General features: G+C 38.3%; 1 protein-coding gene across 4 annotated transcripts in view; it reads right to left on the reverse strand.

The window, feature by feature from the left end:
* Nucleotides 1–18365, reverse strand: part of TEX9 (testis expressed 9) — a 57603-nt gene that overhangs the window by 29332 nt on the left and 9906 nt on the right. For 2 of the 4 annotated variants that reach the window (XM_014860454.3, XM_070501313.1), the window contains 3 exons: nucleotides 11887–11935; nucleotides 11038–11120; nucleotides 9258–9436 (listed from right to left, as the gene is read on the reverse strand). In XM_014860454.3, the coding sequence (XP_014715940.1) occupies nucleotides 9258–9436; nucleotides 11038–11120; nucleotides 11887–11935 (311 nt within the window). The remainder of the gene's footprint in view (nucleotides 1–9257; nucleotides 9437–11037; nucleotides 11121–11886; nucleotides 11936–18365) is intronic. The other 2 variants (XM_070501315.1, XM_044764834.2) reach the window with 2 other exon arrangements.

An 18365-nucleotide genomic window follows, 5' to 3' on the forward strand; every position in this document is an offset into this window, starting at 1 on the left:
ATAAATGCTCAAGATGGGGATTCCAACAGGAGATCCCTGTTTAGGAACACCAAAGACACTAGCTCCCCCGAATGTAAAGGTAAATGAAAAACAAATCCGCCTAGGAGAAAGGAAGTGTTCACACCCACACTGGAACCAAGTGAGAAAAAGGGAAAAAACCAAAAAACCTCTCCTGAGACTCTGAACCACAAGCCAGTCCTCACACACGTTTGCAGACTGAATTCATACTCACCATGGTGGTCCAAAACACCTCAAACAGAATTAAAGTGGTCTCAGGTCGGTACTGTCCGCAAGTGTTTGGCAGAAACAAATACAAACCCTCTATAGCAAAACTCAGCTTCAATCCTAGCCATTGTGATTACAAAATGCCACTGACTGTAATATGCAGCCCGATTTCACAAAAGTTAAAATATAGTGTGTGTGTCTTAGGAGCAAAGACACACACTAACACCTTACTGCAGGAGGTTTCTCCCACAAACCCTCATGAAGATCCGCCTTGGGTATTTCATTGCTAGCAAAAGTTTTTTATTCAATAATATCAGCAGTAAATCTTTGAGGTTTATAGGCCTATAAAAGTAAATAAAGTGAAAACTGAACTTAGAACTCACTCATAATTCATTCAATCATTCAGTCAAAAAATAAACATTAAGAGGAGAAGAGCCAAGATGGCGCCGTGAGTAGTCCTCTTTGTCTCTCGCCCTTCGAGTCTACAATTATTTGGACACTTATCGCTTGACAAAGGATATCCAGACAGCATCTCAGGACGTCTGAGACACCCACGCGACTATACATCGGAAGGCGGATGGACTTTCCTCCGGGAGGATGTGGAAATAGGTGAAAACTCTCCGACCCCGACGGGCAGCCTAGTACCCGCAAGCGGCTTTCTTCCAACGGACGCCCCCAGAGGATCCACACACATCTAGGGCAGGAGCGAGAACACAACAGAGGAGCGACGGTGGAAACAGGTGACCAGAACCCTATCTAAACCCCCTGCAATTACTCCTAAACGCAGAGGGAAACTTTGGAGTTGCACACCTGAGCCCGCGGGGAGAGTCTCTCCCCGCCATTGGCGGGGAGACCCAGCCTGGTGCTCGGGGCGCCCGGAGGGTCCCAGAGAGAGACAGAGAGGGCACGGAGATCTCCCAGCTGCCGTTGCCCGCCCCGTGGGACTAGGGATTGCCGGAGATCTCGGAGAGGACCGGGGCCGGGGGAATTTTCAAAGGCCGGTTCTGCAACCCGGAGGGGAAGCGCCGGAGCTCCGCCAGGCAGCAGACAAAACTCTCTGCCTGCCATTAGCAGAGGGGCCACGCCCAGCATTCACGGCTCCGGCAGAGGCCGGGAGAGAAGCCCTGAGGGCGGGGCGACCCCCAGCTGCCATTGCCCGCCCCGTGGGTCTAGGGATTGCCAGAGATCTCAGAGAGGACTGGGGCTGGAGAGAGTTCCAGAGACCCAGCTTAGTAGCCTAGGGGGAAACCCTACAGGCTCACAGCAGCCTTAGGGAAAGCCTCTGCACAGCACCAGTAGAAGGCACCCAGCCGCCAGCCACAAGGCTGGAAGACCCCAGGGCAAAAGCAGCATAGCTAGGTGTACTAACCACAGACTGTAGAAGATGCCAATAGCTCTCCTGCGACCCATGGAGGACAAGTGAGATTTGGTGGGTGCCGACAGCAACGGAGCGACAAATATAAGTGATCCCACCCCTGGCCGCTGGAAAAGCCCATAACACCGTTGCAGACCCCAAGGAGAGAGCACATCTAGGTGGGCTGCAACAGTAGGCACCTGCAGCCTGAAGCCCCCCTGTGACGGCCCCCACAGCAGAGGAGGGAATCCAAAGGGCCACTGTGGCTACGAAGAGGGGCCCAGGCCCAGTTAGCAACTATGGACAGGGTTCCTGGTTGGTGAAATATAAACAGCTGCTCCTCCCACCGCAGCAGCTGAAACAAGTGAAAGGAGCAACTAAACTCTATCTCCATGCGGAGGCACAAATCAACAACATCAAGCAATATGAAAAAATACATTAAATCTCCAGAACAGAAAGAAAGCAACAAATACACAGAAAACAATCCCAAAGAAAATGAGATATATAACCTAAATGACGATGACTTCAAAACAGCCATCATTACGATTCTCAATGAGTTAAGAGAGAATTCTGACCGACAACTCAACGAGTTCAGGAGCTATGTCACAAAAGAGTTTGATACGATAAAGAAGAACCAAACAGAAATATTGGAAATGAAGAACACAATAGAGGAGATTAAGAAAAATCTAGATGCTCTGAACAGTAGGGCCGATAATATGGAGGAAAGAATTAGCAATTTGGAAGATGGCAATATAGAATTGTTGCAGGCAGAGGAGGAGAGAGAAGCAAGACTTAAAAGAAATGAAGAAACTCTCCGAGAATTATCAGACACAATTAGGAGATGCAACGTAAGGATTATAGGTATACCAGAGGGAGAAGAGAAGGAGAAAGGGGCAGAAAACCTATTCAAAGAAATAATGGCTGAGAACTTCCCAAATCTGGTGAGGGAGATGGATCTTCAGGTGACAGAAGCCAATAGATCTCCAAACTTTATCAATGCAAGAAGACCAACTCCACGGCATATAGTAGTGAAGCTAGCAAAAGTCAACAACAAGGAGAAAATATTAAGGACAGCCAGGCAAAAGAAACTAACCTACAAAGGAACCCCCATCAGGCTATCAGCAGATTTCTCAGCAGAAACTTTACAGGCTAGAAGAGAGTGGAATGATATATTCAAAAATCTGAAGGACAAAAATCTACAGCCGAGAATTCTCTACCCAGCGAAAATATCCTTCAAATACGATGGAGAAATAAAAACTTTCCCAGATAAACAAAAATTAAGGGAGTTCATTGCCACAAAACCTCCTCTCCAGGAAATCCTCAGGAAAACCCTCATTCCTGAAAAATCCAAAAAAGGAAAGGGGCTACAAAACCAAGAGCAGAGGAGATAAGTAGAAGGACAACAACAGAGAGTAGCAGCTCTACATCAGAACAGACTAAACCATGGGACGAGAAACAAAGGAAACTGAAGAAAACCGGAAAACAAGACACAAAATGGGAGTGGTAGGCCCCCACGTCTCAATAATCACTCTAAATGTAAATGGATTGAACTCCCCAATCAAAAGACACAGAGTGGCAGGATGGATCAAAGAACAAGATCCAACAATATGCTGCCTCCAGGAAACACACCTCAGCCCCAAAGACAAACACAGACTCAGAGTGAAGGGATGGAGAACAATACTCCAAGCTAATAATGAACGCTAATAATAAAGAAAGCAGGTGTCGCTATACTAATATCAGACAAGGTAGATTTCAAAGCAAAACAGATAAAGAAAGATAAAGAGGGACAGTATATAATGATAAAAGGGACTCTCCACCAAGAAGACATAACACTTATAAATATATACGCACCCAACACAGGAGCACCAAAATTTGTAAAGCAACTCTTAATAGAACTAAAAGAAGACATCAACAACAATACAATAATAGTAGGGGACCTCAACACACCATTAACACCAATGGACAGAACATCCAGACAGAAAATCAACAAGGAAATAATAGAATTAAATGAAAAATTAGACCAGATGGACTTAATAGATATATATAGAACACTTCATCCAAAAACAGCAGGTTACACATTCTTCTCAAGTGCACATGGAACATTCTCAAGGATTGACCATATTTTGGGAACCAAAGCAAACATCAATAAATACAAGAGAGTTGAAATAATATCAAGCATCTTTTCTGATCATAACGCTATTAAACTAGAAATCAACTACAAGAAAAAAGCAGAGAAAGGTGCAAAAATGTGGAGACTAAACAACACGCTTCTCAACAAACAATGGATCATTGAAGAAATTAAAGAAGAAATCAAATATTATCTGGAGACAAATGAAAATGAGAACACGACATACCAAATCATTTGGGATGCAGCAAAAGCAGTCCTAAGAGGGAAATTCATCGCAATACAGGCTCACCTCACTAAACAAGAAAAAGCTCACGTAAGCAACCCCAAACGACACCTAACGGAACTAGAAAAAGAAGAACAAACAAAGCCCAGAGTCAGTAGAAGGAGGGAAATAATAAAAATAAGAGCAGAAATAAACGATATTGAAACAAAAAAGACAATAGAAAGGATCAATGAAACAAAGAGTTGGTTCTCCGAAAGAATTAACAAAATTGACAAACCCCTAGCCAGACTCACCAAGAAAAGAAGAGAGAAAGCGCAAATTAATAAAATCAGGAATGACAGAGGAGAAATCACAACAGATACCAATGAAATACAAGAGATCATAAGAGAATACTATGAAAAACTATATGCCAACAAATTGAACAACTTGGAAGAAATGGACAAATTCCTAGACTCCTACAATCTCCCCAAACTGAATCAGGAAGAAATGGAGAATCTGAATAGACCAATCACAAGTAAGGAAATAGAAACGGTAATCAAAAACCTCCCCAAAAACAAGAGTCCAGGACCAGACGGCTTCTCTGGAGAATTCTACCAAACATTCAAAGAAGACTTAATACCTATTCTCCTCAAACTGTTCCAGAAAATTGAGAAAGATGGAGAACTCCCTAACACATTCTATGAAGCCAACATCACTCTGATCCCCAAACCTGACAAGGACAACACAAAGAAGGAGAACTACAGGCCGATATCACTGATGAACATAGATGCAAAAATCCTCAACAAAATTTTGGCAAACCGATTACAGCAATACATCAAAAAGATTATACACCATGATCAAGTGGGATTTATACCAGGGACACAGGGATGGTTCAACATCCGCAAGTCAATCAACGGGATACACTACATCAACAAAATGAAAAACAAAAACCACATGATCATCTCAATAGACGCAGAGAAAGCATTCGACAAGATCCAACACCCATTTATGATAAAAACCCTCAGTAAAATGGGTATAGAAGGAAAGTACCTCAACATAATAAAGGCCATATATGATAGACCCACAGCCAACATCATACTCAATGGACAAAAGTTGAAAGCCATCCCTCTGAGGACAGGAACAAGACAAGGGTGCCCACTTTCACCACTCCTATTCAACATAGTACTGGAGGTGCTGGCCAGAGCAATTCGGCAGGAAAAAAAAATAAAAGGAATCCAAATAGGTAACGAAGAAGTAAAACTCGCGTTGTTTGCAGACGACATGATCTTATACATAGAAAACCCCAAAGAATCCACAGAAAAACTATTAGAAATAATCAACAACTACAGCAAAGTAGCAGGGTATAAAATTAACGTGCATAAATCAGTAGCATTTCTATACACTAACAATAAACTAACAGAAAAAGAACTCAAGAACTCTATCCCATTCACAATCGCAACGAAAAGAATAAAATACCTTGGGATAAACTTAACCAAGGAAGTGAAGGATCTATACAATGAAAACTACAAGACTTTCTTGAAAGAAATAGGCGATGACATAAAGAGATGGAAAAACATTCCTTGCACATGGATTGGAAGAATAAACATAGTTAAAATGTCCATACTACCTAAAGCAATATACAGATTCAATGCTATCCCAATCAGAATCCCAAGAACATTCTTCACAGAAATTGAACAAACAATCCTAAAATGCATATGGGGGAACAAAAGACCACGAATTGCTAAAGCAATCCTGAGCAAGAAAAACAAAGCCGGCGGAATCACAATCCCCGATTTCAAAACATACTACAAAGCTACAGTGATCAAAACAGCATGGTACTGGTACAAAAACAGGTGCACAGATCAATGGAACAGAATTGAAAGCCCAGAGATAAAACCACACATCTATGGACAGCTAATCTTCGACAAAGGAGCAGAGGGCCTACAATGGAGAAAAGAAAGTCTCTTCAACAAATGGTGCTGGGAAAACTGGACAGCCACATGCAAAAGATTGAAAATCGACCATTCTTTTTCACCACACACCAAAATAAACTCAAAATGGATCAAAGACCTAAAGATTAGGCCTGAGACAATAAGTCTTTTGGAAGAGAATATAGGCAGTACACTCTTTGACATCAGTTTCAAAAGAATCTTTTCGGACACTGTAACTCCTCAGTTGAGGGAAACAATAGAAAGAATAAACAAATGGGACTTCATCAGACTAAAGAGCTTCTTCAAGGCAAGGGAAAACAGAATTGAAACAAAAAAACAGCTCACTAATTGGGAAAAAATATTTACAAGCCACTTATCCGACAAAGGGTTAATCTGCATAATATACAAAGAACTCACACTGCTTAACAACAAAAAAACAAACAACCCGATCAAAAAATGGGCAGAGGACATGAACAGACATTTCTCAAAAGAAGATATGAATATGGCCAATAGACACATGAAAAGATGTTCATCATCGCTAATCATCAGGGAAATGCAAATCAAAACTACACTAAGATATCACCTTACCCCCGTTAGATTGGCAAAAACATCCAAAACCAAGAACGACAAATGTTGGAGAGGTTGTGGAGAAAGAGGAACCCTCATACACTGTTGGTGGGAATGCAAACTGGTACAGCCACTATGGAAAACAGTATGGAGATTTCTCAAAAAGTTAAAAATAGAAATACCCTATGACCCAGCCATCCCATTACTGGGTATCTATCCTAAGAACCTGATATCAGATATCTCAAGAGTCCGTTGCACCCCTATGTTCATCGCAGCATTATTTACAATAGCCAAGACGTGGAACCAGCCTACATGCCCAGAAACTGATGATTGGATAAAGAAGATGTGGTATATATACACAATGGAATACTACTCAGCCATAAAAAAAGACGAAATTGGCCCATTCACAACAATGTGGATGGACCTCGAGGGCATTATGTTAAGTGAAATAAGTCAGTCAGAGAAAGACGAACTCTATATGACTCCACTCATAGGTGGAAATTAGTATATTGAGAAGGAGATCTGATCGGTGGTTACCAGGGAAAAGGGGGGGTGGGGGGAGGGTACGGAGGGGGAAGTGGTGTACCCACAACATGACTAACAAAAATGTACAACTGAAATTTCACAAGCTTGTAATCCATCATAACATTAATAAAAAAAAAATAAATAAAAAAAAATAAACATTAAGTCTCTACAATGTTCCAGGCACAGTACGGATATTATAAGACAAGCCTTGCCCTCACGGAGCTTATTTTGAGTAAATACTCTGAACTGTCTCTGAGAAGTCAGTAGGATGTATCTGGCAGAGTACAGAACGTCTCCATATATAACTTTCTGTTCCAAAACTCTTCTTACGAAGCGTCCGCAGTGTTACCACGGAGCTGATGAACCATGGTTGGCTCTAACCCCACCCAGATCTCTAGCCTCAACTCTCCTTCTAGCCTCTCATGTAACCCCAGGTTAGCAAGGGATAGAAGGAAAATGATAAATTTAAAAGTGTAAAGTTTGCAGTAGTTGGTCTCTAGGGGGAAAGAAGGAAGAAAGAATGGCAGAACATGACTTTTTCCCAACTCTTTCTCTCCCCAACTCTAACCTCAGTAGTATCATCAAGGAGCTGAGTGCTCTGGTCTCTCTGGAGGTCCACAGCACTAACCTCCCCTCCCCATCCCACGCCAACTTTAGGCTTACAAAGCAGTCTGTGCCACTAAACTGCTCTTTGATCTTTTCCTACCCCAAGTAATCCAGCCATTCTAGGCAATCATATGGAATAAGAGAAAGCTCCCCTTAAAGGGGGACACCTAAGCCAAGGACTCTGAAAAGGGAAGACAGAGAGGCAAAGTAGCAGAGAGGTGATTCAGCAATAAGAAAAAAGCAGCAATCTAAGGTAGTCTGTCTGTGCAGGTTTCCTGTATCTAGGAGAAGGAACACTGTAATAGGGCCCTCGGTAACTGTGTGCGGAGGAACAGCAAACATCTGACCACTGTGTCTTTGAAGGCATCTTAACAGAGACATAACGGCAACTTCCTGCTTCACGTACCTTCCCTCCTGACAACTATCCCCAGAAAGCTTGGATAGGTCAGTAAACGTAATAAATGCAGATGAATTGCTCCTCATTTATGACTAACTAGCAAGCAACACAATAATCATTACACATAAATTGTTATGATTTTCACAGAATCAGAGAATTTTAAAGATAAACTTTATGATCAGCTAATTCCAAGTGCTAAATTTTCAAAAGAAGAAACTGCTATTTCAGAGGAGCTACACGGCTTGCCTGAACTCATAATTAATTATAGTTTAGCATTAACTATATTCATATGCACTCAATTGTCTTATTTTTTGCTTACAACAGCAAAGAAGTTGCTCTTCTTCCCAGGGTAGGATATCGTTTTGTATTTCTCTCCCTGCTGGGGGTGGGTAGCAGGGAGCAATTCCAGACATCTCCACCTGCCTAGCTCCACTACAAGGCTCTTACCCAGAAGGCCATTGATTCAACGTGAGAATGCGCCAACCACCATTTATTTCTATTCTGATTACATGTCCAGGGAGTAGGGAAGGCCTGCTGGGAGGGGACAGAGGTCCCAATGAGAGTTTGCTTTAGGCCTGGAGCCCCATGATTCCTTGGCCCCCATGTGTCCCACATGGAAGAGGAACCAGGATGATGCATTGCCTGTCAAGATAGTGACCTGGGCCCTGAGTCCAACACTCCATAATATGTCTAAAATTCAACAATTTTAGAGGCATTCCTGGTAACTAATGTAATGTTTTCACATGATCGAAACTTAGTATTTTTCTAGTGGTACATAGAGAATGAGTTTATAAGAAAAAAATAATATTCATTAGAAAACTCATTTGATTATTTTACCTGATGTTACATCAATAATTCATTTATCCTTTTGCATGTGTTGATTTAACATTCAATAAATAGAATACAGTAACATTAAATAAAAGGACTTCAAAGAAACATGGTTTTTAAAATTATTTTAATGTTTCAATGACAAGCTATGGGGCATTTTAACCTTAATTGAACAGTGGTCAATGAAAGCAATACTATGTAGTCTTTTTCATTTTTACTTTTTATAATGGAAAATATCAAACATACAAAAGTAGAGAGACTAGTTCAATGACACTCTACTTACCCATCATTCATTTCAACAATTATTCACTCATAACCAATTTTATTTCATCTATAATCCCACTCATTCCTTCCACCACCATGTCCCACTAGATGATTTTGAAATAAATGCAAGACATCACAATACGTTTTTTAAATGCAAGGAAAATAGTTCCCAAATACCCTTTTCTAAGCAATTGTGATATAAGGACAAAAATAAACAAAAGGAAACCTACCTGTTCCGATGTCTTTACTAGCACCACAAAAAATATCATCATCTATATAATCAGGTAAGCCTTCTTCCTCCAGTTGCCCTTCAATTTTGCTAATTGTTTTTGCAAGAGAAAAGTCTGAGAAATCCTCTGGAATGGCAACATCATTGGCAGTTTGTACATCAGGGTATTTCAGTTTTATACTAAAAAAAATGCATATTATATATATTATAAAAAGGAGATATGACTCCTAGATATGGCTTTTATCCAAATAACAAAGCAGATAAAAATTATTATGAATTTTAAATTTACGATGAAATCTACGATTGCTACTTTCAAGGATTCTAAGAGACTTAGCAGACTTTCAGTCCTTTTGAATCACACAACCACAGAGCTAGGGAAGGCTTTATGGGGCCCGTTAGTCTAGACATTGCCTCTGAACAAGTGAACAGCAAAACCAAGAGTACTGAGTTTGACCTAGTCAAATCCAGCCTGTGTCTTTTAATTTTACATGCCGCTGGAGAAGAACTGTAAAAACTGATATTGCTCTAGCCATAATTCTGCAGACACTGAAGAATAATACCTCTTGAGAAAGCATTACAGAATGAACAGTTATTAGCTCAAACTCAACATTTTTTTCCACCTGAAGAAACACATTCTAACCAGGATCAAAGTTGACCAAAAAGTTGGATTTGACTTTTTTAATGAGGTAAAGGAATAAATACGAAACAGAAGTCACTTCTAAAGGCATTTAGGACTGGGCCAGGCCTAACTCATCAAGGTTCCAAAGCCGTAATTATAAATTTTTACTTATTTTAAAGCCAAAATTACTTTTGACACATAAGCAAAGGCTTCAAATTTATTTTGGAAAAACAATCTTTTCTTTAAAAGGTAAACTTGAAGTCTGAAAATAAGATAATCCTTTCCAGTTATGTATATATGTAGTATATGTTTTCTTTTCCTCTATCAATCTATTTTAAAGGTTTTATTTTTCCTTTTTCTCCCCAAAGCCCCCCGGTACATAGTTGTATATTCTTGTTGTCAATCTATTTTAGATTTTCTCTTCCTCATCCCTTCACTCTATTTTTTTCTCTCTTTTATTAAAAAAAAAATTACTTAGCCAATTAAAAGACAAGAACTAATAAAGATTTTCCCAGAACTATAATGTAATTATCAGTTTGGGGAAGTAGTAGACATGTAAATTTAATGACTTCCTGTGAATAAGAAGCTGGCTGATGCAACCCACAGCAGGTGTGGCCCTCCTGTTCTAGGCCTCCTGTTCTAGAGAGCTCCTGGGTCCCCTTTTTATGCTTAAAATACTAAGAATAGTCTTGAATTCTTTCTCACCAAAAACAATAAAATGTAAATTATAATTGTACTATAGTCTTATTTAGAGCATGCCAAGTCATTCTGTATCTCAATATACACAAAAATGTAATGGTGCTCTGTTAAATGCTCAAAAAGCATAAAACTATTTAGTCCATTTGAGAGAAGTAGGCAGAGAAAGACACCTAGGTTCTAGTTTCAGTTCTAAGAAAATATCTCACGAAAAATAACACAAAAAATTTTAAATGTAGCGATTTTGTTTAAGAAAACAATACAAAATGTTCATTAACTGCTGCAAGACACATCTGAGTAGAAAACGTTTCAAATTATTGAATATGACTAAGATATATACAGTGTAATTTTGTATATTTTGGGTATAAAAAGATCTGGATAAACAGAAAGAGCTTAATAATTAAGAATGATGATACTGTGAATTATAAAACTAAACAAAAAACTAATACTTTTTAAACTACTATACCTCGAGTTTGTTTTCCTTCCTTTATTTGCAGAGTGTAGTTTGTTTTGAACCTTATTTAGTGGATCAATGTTTTTGGTCTTTGGCTACATGAAAAGAATTTAAACCACTGATTAATTAGATTCTATTTATTTGCCAAGGAAAGCAATTTTTTAATACACAGAATTGCTAGTTTACTATATAGAAGCATTACTATTTTCATGGAATTAATCGAATTGTATTGTAAAGAATCCTGGAATTGTATAGCTGGAAAATACCTAGATTTCATCAGGACCAAGAGATTCAAAGATAAGGAAAATGAGTCCCAAAGATTCAAGGATATTCAGCTAGCTAGTGGAATGTTAGACTGGATGTCCTGACTCAGAATTTAGTCCTCCTCACTGATCATTCCCCAGACAGGCCTTCATGTACACTTGTCCTAGATCCCCATGGGTGGGGACCTTGCAGACCCCAGTGTACACAGCACCTGGAATAGTGATCTCTACGCTGTAAATATTTAAATGAATGAATAAACCTTTAAATCACCGTCTTTGTATATGAATACTTTCTTTTTCAGGCCTTCTATCTAGTAAATTTGAGCTTCAGCGAGAAAACTAAAAATCCTTGGTTACAGATTCATTTCGTTTTGAATTTTTTCCAATGTTTCTCCAAATTGTTCTGTGAAAGTATGAGACAAAAAAGAACTCAATTTATTATGTGAGCAACAGTTCATGAAGGCATCTCTTCTGAGTATCAAGGCTTCTATTCTATTTCTATAAAGCCATACCCCTTCTCTGTTTTGCCTAAGAAAAGTCTGAAAAGTAACCTAAATTCTACAGAATGTAATTATGTTCACAAAGTTTGATTTCATACCTTAGTTTCCGAATGTACATGAACTGTCCCTTCAGATGACAATAGACCTCTACAGACCAAAAATAAGCATTATGAATTAAGAATAGGTGATACTAAGGCTGAGACACGATAAAATTCAACAGCAATTATATTTGAAAGGGAAAATAAACAACTATCAAGTAGACTTTGCTATAATTCTATTACGCACATGTTAATTGATTTTGAATGAGTGTCACAAACAAGAAAAGTGCTTTGGTTAAATAATTCACCTTTGAGAAGATGTACCATGATGTCAATATTGTTGTAAGAAAGTACAGCACAAATTTTAACAAATGGAAATCATAAGGAGTGATTATTGGCTACACACAAGGATTACCTATTTTACAAACAGGGCTTTTTATTGTGAGCTCACCCAATGTTATTCTTTGTCTAATGCATTTAAATACTTGGTCAATGTCTGTTTTCTCCATTACATTGTGGACTCCACGAGAGTACGAATCATGTCTGCCTTGTTCACTGCTCTATGCCTAGTACTTGCCACAGTAACTGGCATATAAACTCTTAAATTGGCACTAAATATTTGCTAACTGTATTAACAAATTCATCTAAAATACAATTCATTTTTATGGACAAAATATGTTTGTAGTTTAAAATGAAGAGTGATTATGGGAGTCTGCAAACTATGGCCCACACGCTGAATCCACCACATCCATTCCTTTACTCATTGTCTAGAGCTGTTTTCACACTAAAACCAGAAAGTTGAGTGGTTGTGACAAAGACTGCATAGCCCACAAATCCAAAAATATTTACTCTCTGGCTCTTTTCAGGAAAAGTTTGCCTGCCCCTCATCAATTTTCTAGATCCTCGCCAACACATGTGTTAATATTTCTGAAAACCTACCAAGTTAGTATCTATTGTTGCTACGAAAAAAAAACTAAGAAATTACATCAAACCCCTGAGAACTCCTACCCATAGTAGAGGACAGAAAAACAACATTTCTGTCCATCAGATGCCACCTCTCGAACTAGTCATATATAGGTTTTTTCAATATTAAACACAAAGATATACTTAGATGGATATTATTAAATATGACTATGACCTCTTAAAGAACTAGAAATAGCTCTGGGGAAAAGACAAGGCTTTCAAAATATCTTAAAATTACAGAGATTAAAGAATCACTCTCACATATGACATGAAAGGTTTTCAAATTTTATACAAATTTTAAGTGTCCTCTTTAATCACCCTCATTTTAAATAATATTTGCCATTTCTTTGCATTTTCTACACCTTCCATAGGCCTCCCCCAGCACATACACATACCTATCAGCTAAAAGACATTTAACGGTTATGTTCCTCCTTCAGGTTTAACAGAGTGCTATTACTTGCTAGTGTATTTCCATGAAAAATCAACTAAACAGTACAATCATGTGCTGCTTAATGACGGGGACACATTCTGAGAAGTGTGTTGTTAGGCAATTTTGTCATTGTGTGAACATCACAGGGCGTACTTACACAAATCTACATGGGATAGACTACTACACATCTAGGCTATATGGTACTAATCTTATGGGACCACTGTCACACATGTGGTCTGTCATTGACTGAAACATCGTCATGCAGTGCATCAGTGTATTCTGATTATTTATGTAAAACTTCTCCATGAAAGGTTTGCGTGTTTTATGATTTAAATGATTTGTGTGGTGAACCTTGCTTCCAGCAGACTGAGGGATATGTATGCTATACTATTAGGGAACTAAATTCTTATTTCCCTACCATATTACTTGACAGAGGAACCCTGGATGTTGAAGACCTATTCTAATATAGACTGCCTGACTATAATCATTTAGGTGAATTATCATTGATCCAAGCTAACATGGATTGTCTCTTTATAGAATTACCTCCCATCCTTAGCAATTCCCAATAGTCAAGCGCCATGTTTCACATGGTACAAGCCATCTGTTCAAACAGTAGCATTAAAAAAAAAGAGCCGCCTGATCTAAACAGAGGTGTCACCACCACTTTGCACTTAAAAAAATTTAGTAAAAGAAAACCAACAGATTTATTTTCATGCTTGTGAAATCAGTCTCTCACCTGCTTCAACAGAAACTAGGGATTAGCTGTCGTTACCATCATTTCAATCTTTTCATTTACTGGATAAAAGCTGTGCCAAATTTTATTTGTAATCCAAATTTTGGAATTTTGATAACTGTTAAACATCATTTTCCATAAAATATTGGAGAGCGTTACATATAATAAGGATGAATAGTTTCACATTATACGTACACATATATATGTATATATCAAATGATGATGTAAAAAAAGTATTTTTTATGAAAAATTTGTTTAAATTTCAAAAACCATTAAAAAGCAACATACTAGGCATTAAGTCCTCGGGAGCAGGACCTGGTCTATTTATCCACCATTGTACCACCAATAGCTGAACCTGGCACCAATGGTGTTTAAAGATTATTTTTGTAGGTTTACTGAGATATAATTTGCATATGGTAAAATACACCCTTTTTAGATGTACAGTTCTATAAATTTTAACAAACTTATATGGTCATGAAACCACCACAACAACCAAGATAGAGAATATTTCTGTCATCCCAAAAAGTTCCCGCGTGTCCCTTTGTAGTTAATCCCCTTCTCTCCCCCTGAGCCCCACACAACCACAGATCTGATTTCTGTCCCTACAGTTTTTACCTTTTCTGAAATGTCAAATAAATAAAATCATACAGTATATACATTTTTTAGTCTGGCTTCTTTCACTTAGCGTCGTGTTATTGCCCTATCAGTAGTTCATTGCTTTTTATTGCCAGGTAGTATTCCACTGCATTAACATATAATTTGTTTATCCATTCACCACTTGATAGATATGAGTTGTCCCTAGTTTTTGGCAATTATGAATAAAACTGTAATAAACATTTGCATACAGGTTTTTGCTAGGACACAGGTCTTCGTTTCTAGAGAGGAATTGCTGGATCGTATGCAATAAAACTTTTGACCTAATGACTGATGTTCCAATATTTCAAGTATGAGACGAATATACTGGCACTTAAGTTACACATTTCTTTGTTGTTTCTACGCCCTCTAGGTGTTTAAACGTTATACCCTTTAACAGCTGTGCAATTCTCACAGCCTGCTTCTTTATCTTAGAAGACTGAGAGGACCCATAGCTCTTTCAAGATTTAAGTAGTCACAAACAGTTTTAGTCCATCACTCAAAGTTTCTTCGCTAGTACAACTCTCAAAAACTCATTTCTTACTATTTGATTCCAGTCAGTTCCCTGTGTCATTACCACACCCACGGTTCTTTCCAAGACTATTTCTTTACTTTACCTTGAACACCTCTCTCTCCCCTTCCATCCTTCTGTCCATCCTCCACTTTTCTCTCCCCCTACCAATTTAAAAATGGGTTACTTTGAAGTTGTCGGGCTTCTATGGAGAGAATATGCCTTTAGTTAGGTTTTTGCCTTGAGCCATTTTATCCAACTGGAAAGTTTCACTAGGTGCTATTTAATATGATCCTTGCCCTGAAGAACCTTAATCCATTGGAAAGTTTTACCAATAGTTGTGAAGAGCATACCTTTACTCTGATCTTTGCCTCAAAGTTGAGCTTTAACAGGCTTTTGTTACTCAAAGATTTGTCTCAATTTTCTCTCATAATTTTGAGGTCTAAAAGCAGCTAACTCTACACAGCAAGAGTGATCAAGACAGTGTAGTGCTGGTATACAAATAGATACACACATCTATGACACAGAATTGACAGTCCTAAAATAAAACTGTGTCTCTGGTCAGCTTATTGACAAGGGTGCCAAGACCATTCAATGGGGGAAAGAATACTCTTTTCAACAAATGGTGCTAAGACAACTGGACATCCACATGCTAAAGAATGAAGGTTAACCCTTATCTCATGCCATACACAAAAATTAATTCAAAATGGATCAAAGACCTAAAGGTAAGAGCTAAAACTATACTACTTTCCTATAAAGAAATAGAGGAGTGAATCTTAATGACCTTGGATTTAGCAATGGATTTCTAGAGTAACTCCAAAAGCACAAGCATCCAAAAAGCAGATAAATTGGACCTCATCAAAATTAGAAGCAGGCAACTTTTCCAATATTACAAGGCCTATAATTCCTAGAATCTCCATATTTCCTTTCATGTCTGTTTGCAAAAAGGCAATTCTTTCCCAATTTGTCTTTCTTATAACGCTGCACCAAATACAGCTAATAGTAACAGTGCTTACTAATACTCTGTTTTCCCATCTCTTTCCCTAGAGCACAAGTTCATTAGACATCTGTTCTGCCTCCCAGTTTACCAAAGGTGACAGTTTTACTAAATTTATTGCCACTACATACCAGCATTCCTCTATCTTTCCAGCCTCCAATGTCAGTTTCCTTGCCACTACCACCTGACTACAAAGCTAAACCCGCACTTACAGCATCCTACTCTCAACGCCAACTGCTGCATTCCTTAGGACGGGCTAAGATATTAACCCCAAATCTCAGGGGCTTAACAAACCCAAAGTAGCAGCAGAAAGAGAGGGGAGGCCCTTTTTTCCTTATATTCCACATGGTCACCCAGAGACCAGGCTGGGAGGTTTTGCCAAACAAATTTTCACTGATCATGGCAAAGAAAGAGTTAGCTGAAAGTTCAGACACCAACTCCTGTCTCTTCAGGCTTGGAAGAGAATGATTTGACTTCTGCTCATAGCAAGAGACTTGGAAGATCTGGTGATCACCATTGCCCCTACTACAAGATCTTATAGGTTTATTCACACAGATCCTCTACTTTTCCTGTTAAATTTATTCCTAAATATTTTTTTGGTTCCCTAATTTCTTGACATATCTGAAGTTCATGTAAAATTCAAGGAAAGAAAAGATCTAATATATTTTATTTTTGCTAATTTGTTTATTTTTACCTAATCTTCATATGCAATTTTAAAAGAAAGGCAGAATCTGTGAGAACAGGTTTAGAAATCTTATCAACTGTGGCTTGGATTTCAGTGAAATCACATACTATCTCTACGTCCTTGGGTAAGCTACTGAACTTCTCAAAGCTGCAATTTCCTCATGTTTAAAATGAGGACAATAATATTTATTTCAAAATACTTTGAGAATTAAATGAGATAAAGTAGGTGAAGGGTTTACATTTTGTCTGACTGGTAGAACTCCCCAGCTATTAGTATTTTATATATTACGTATTCTTCAAGTTACAGATTTCAAATACTTACCTGCAAAAAAGTTTTATATAATAAAAGATCCACATACATCATCAAAAAAAAGGGTGTTTTCCCTGACTTAAAACTATATTACAAAGCTTTAGTAATCAAAACAGTATGATATTGGCATAAAAACAGACACAGAGATCAATGGAACAGAATAGAGAGCCCACAAATAAAGCCACACATATATGGTCAATTAATTTATGACAAAGGAGTCAAGAATATACAATGGAGAAAGGACAGTCTCTTCAATAAATGGTGCTGGGAAAACGGGACAGTAACATGTAAAAGAATGAAACTGGACCACTATCTTACACCATATACAACAATAAACTCAAAATGGACTAAAGGCTTGAATGTATGACCTGAACCCATAAAACTCTTAGAAGAAAACATAGGCAGTAAGCTCCTTATATCAGTCTTGGCGGTAATTTTTTGGATTTGGCACCAAAAGCAAAAATAAACAAGTGGGACTACATCAAACTAAAAAGCTTCTGCACAGCGAAGGAAACCATCAACAAAATGAAAAGGCAACTTACTGAATGGGAGAAATTATTTGCAAACCAAATATCTGATAAAGGGTCAATATCCTAAATATATAAAGAACTCATAAACTCAATAACAAAAAAAAATCTAATTTAAAAAATGGGCAGATGATCTAAATAGACATTTTTCCAAAGAAGATATACAGATGGCCAACATCTACATGAAAAGAAGCTCAACATCCCTAACCATCAGGGAAATGCAAATCAAAACTACAATGAGATAGCACCTCACACCTGTTAGAATGGCTATTATCAAAAAGACATGAGATGACACTGGTCCCATGGCCAAGTAGTTAAAGTTCTGCACACTCTGCTTCAGTGGCCTGAGTTCATGGATTTGTATCCTGGGTGAGGACCTACTCCACTCATCAGCCATGCTGTAGACACATCCTACATAAAAAATAGAGGAAGATTGGCACAGATGTTAGCTCAGGGCAAATCTTCCTCACCAAAGGAAAAAAAAAAAAGACAAGAGATAAGATGAGGACATGGAGAAAAGGGTCCCCTTGTGCATCATTCATGGGAATGTAAACTGGTGCAGCTACCATGGAAAACAGTATGGAGACTCACAAAAAATTAAAAATAGAACTACCATATGATCTAGCAATTCCACTCCTAGGTATTTATCCAAAGAAAATGAAAACACTAACTCGAAAAGACATATGCACCCCAGCATTCATTACAGCCTTATTTACAATAGCCAAGATATAGAAACAACCTAAATGTCCAC

This window comes from Equus asinus, chromosome 2 (assembly GCF_041296235.1).
Source record: "Equus asinus isolate D_3611 breed Donkey chromosome 2, EquAss-T2T_v2, whole genome shotgun sequence".
Lineage (NCBI taxonomy): Eukaryota > Metazoa > Chordata > Mammalia > Perissodactyla > Equidae > Equus > Equus asinus.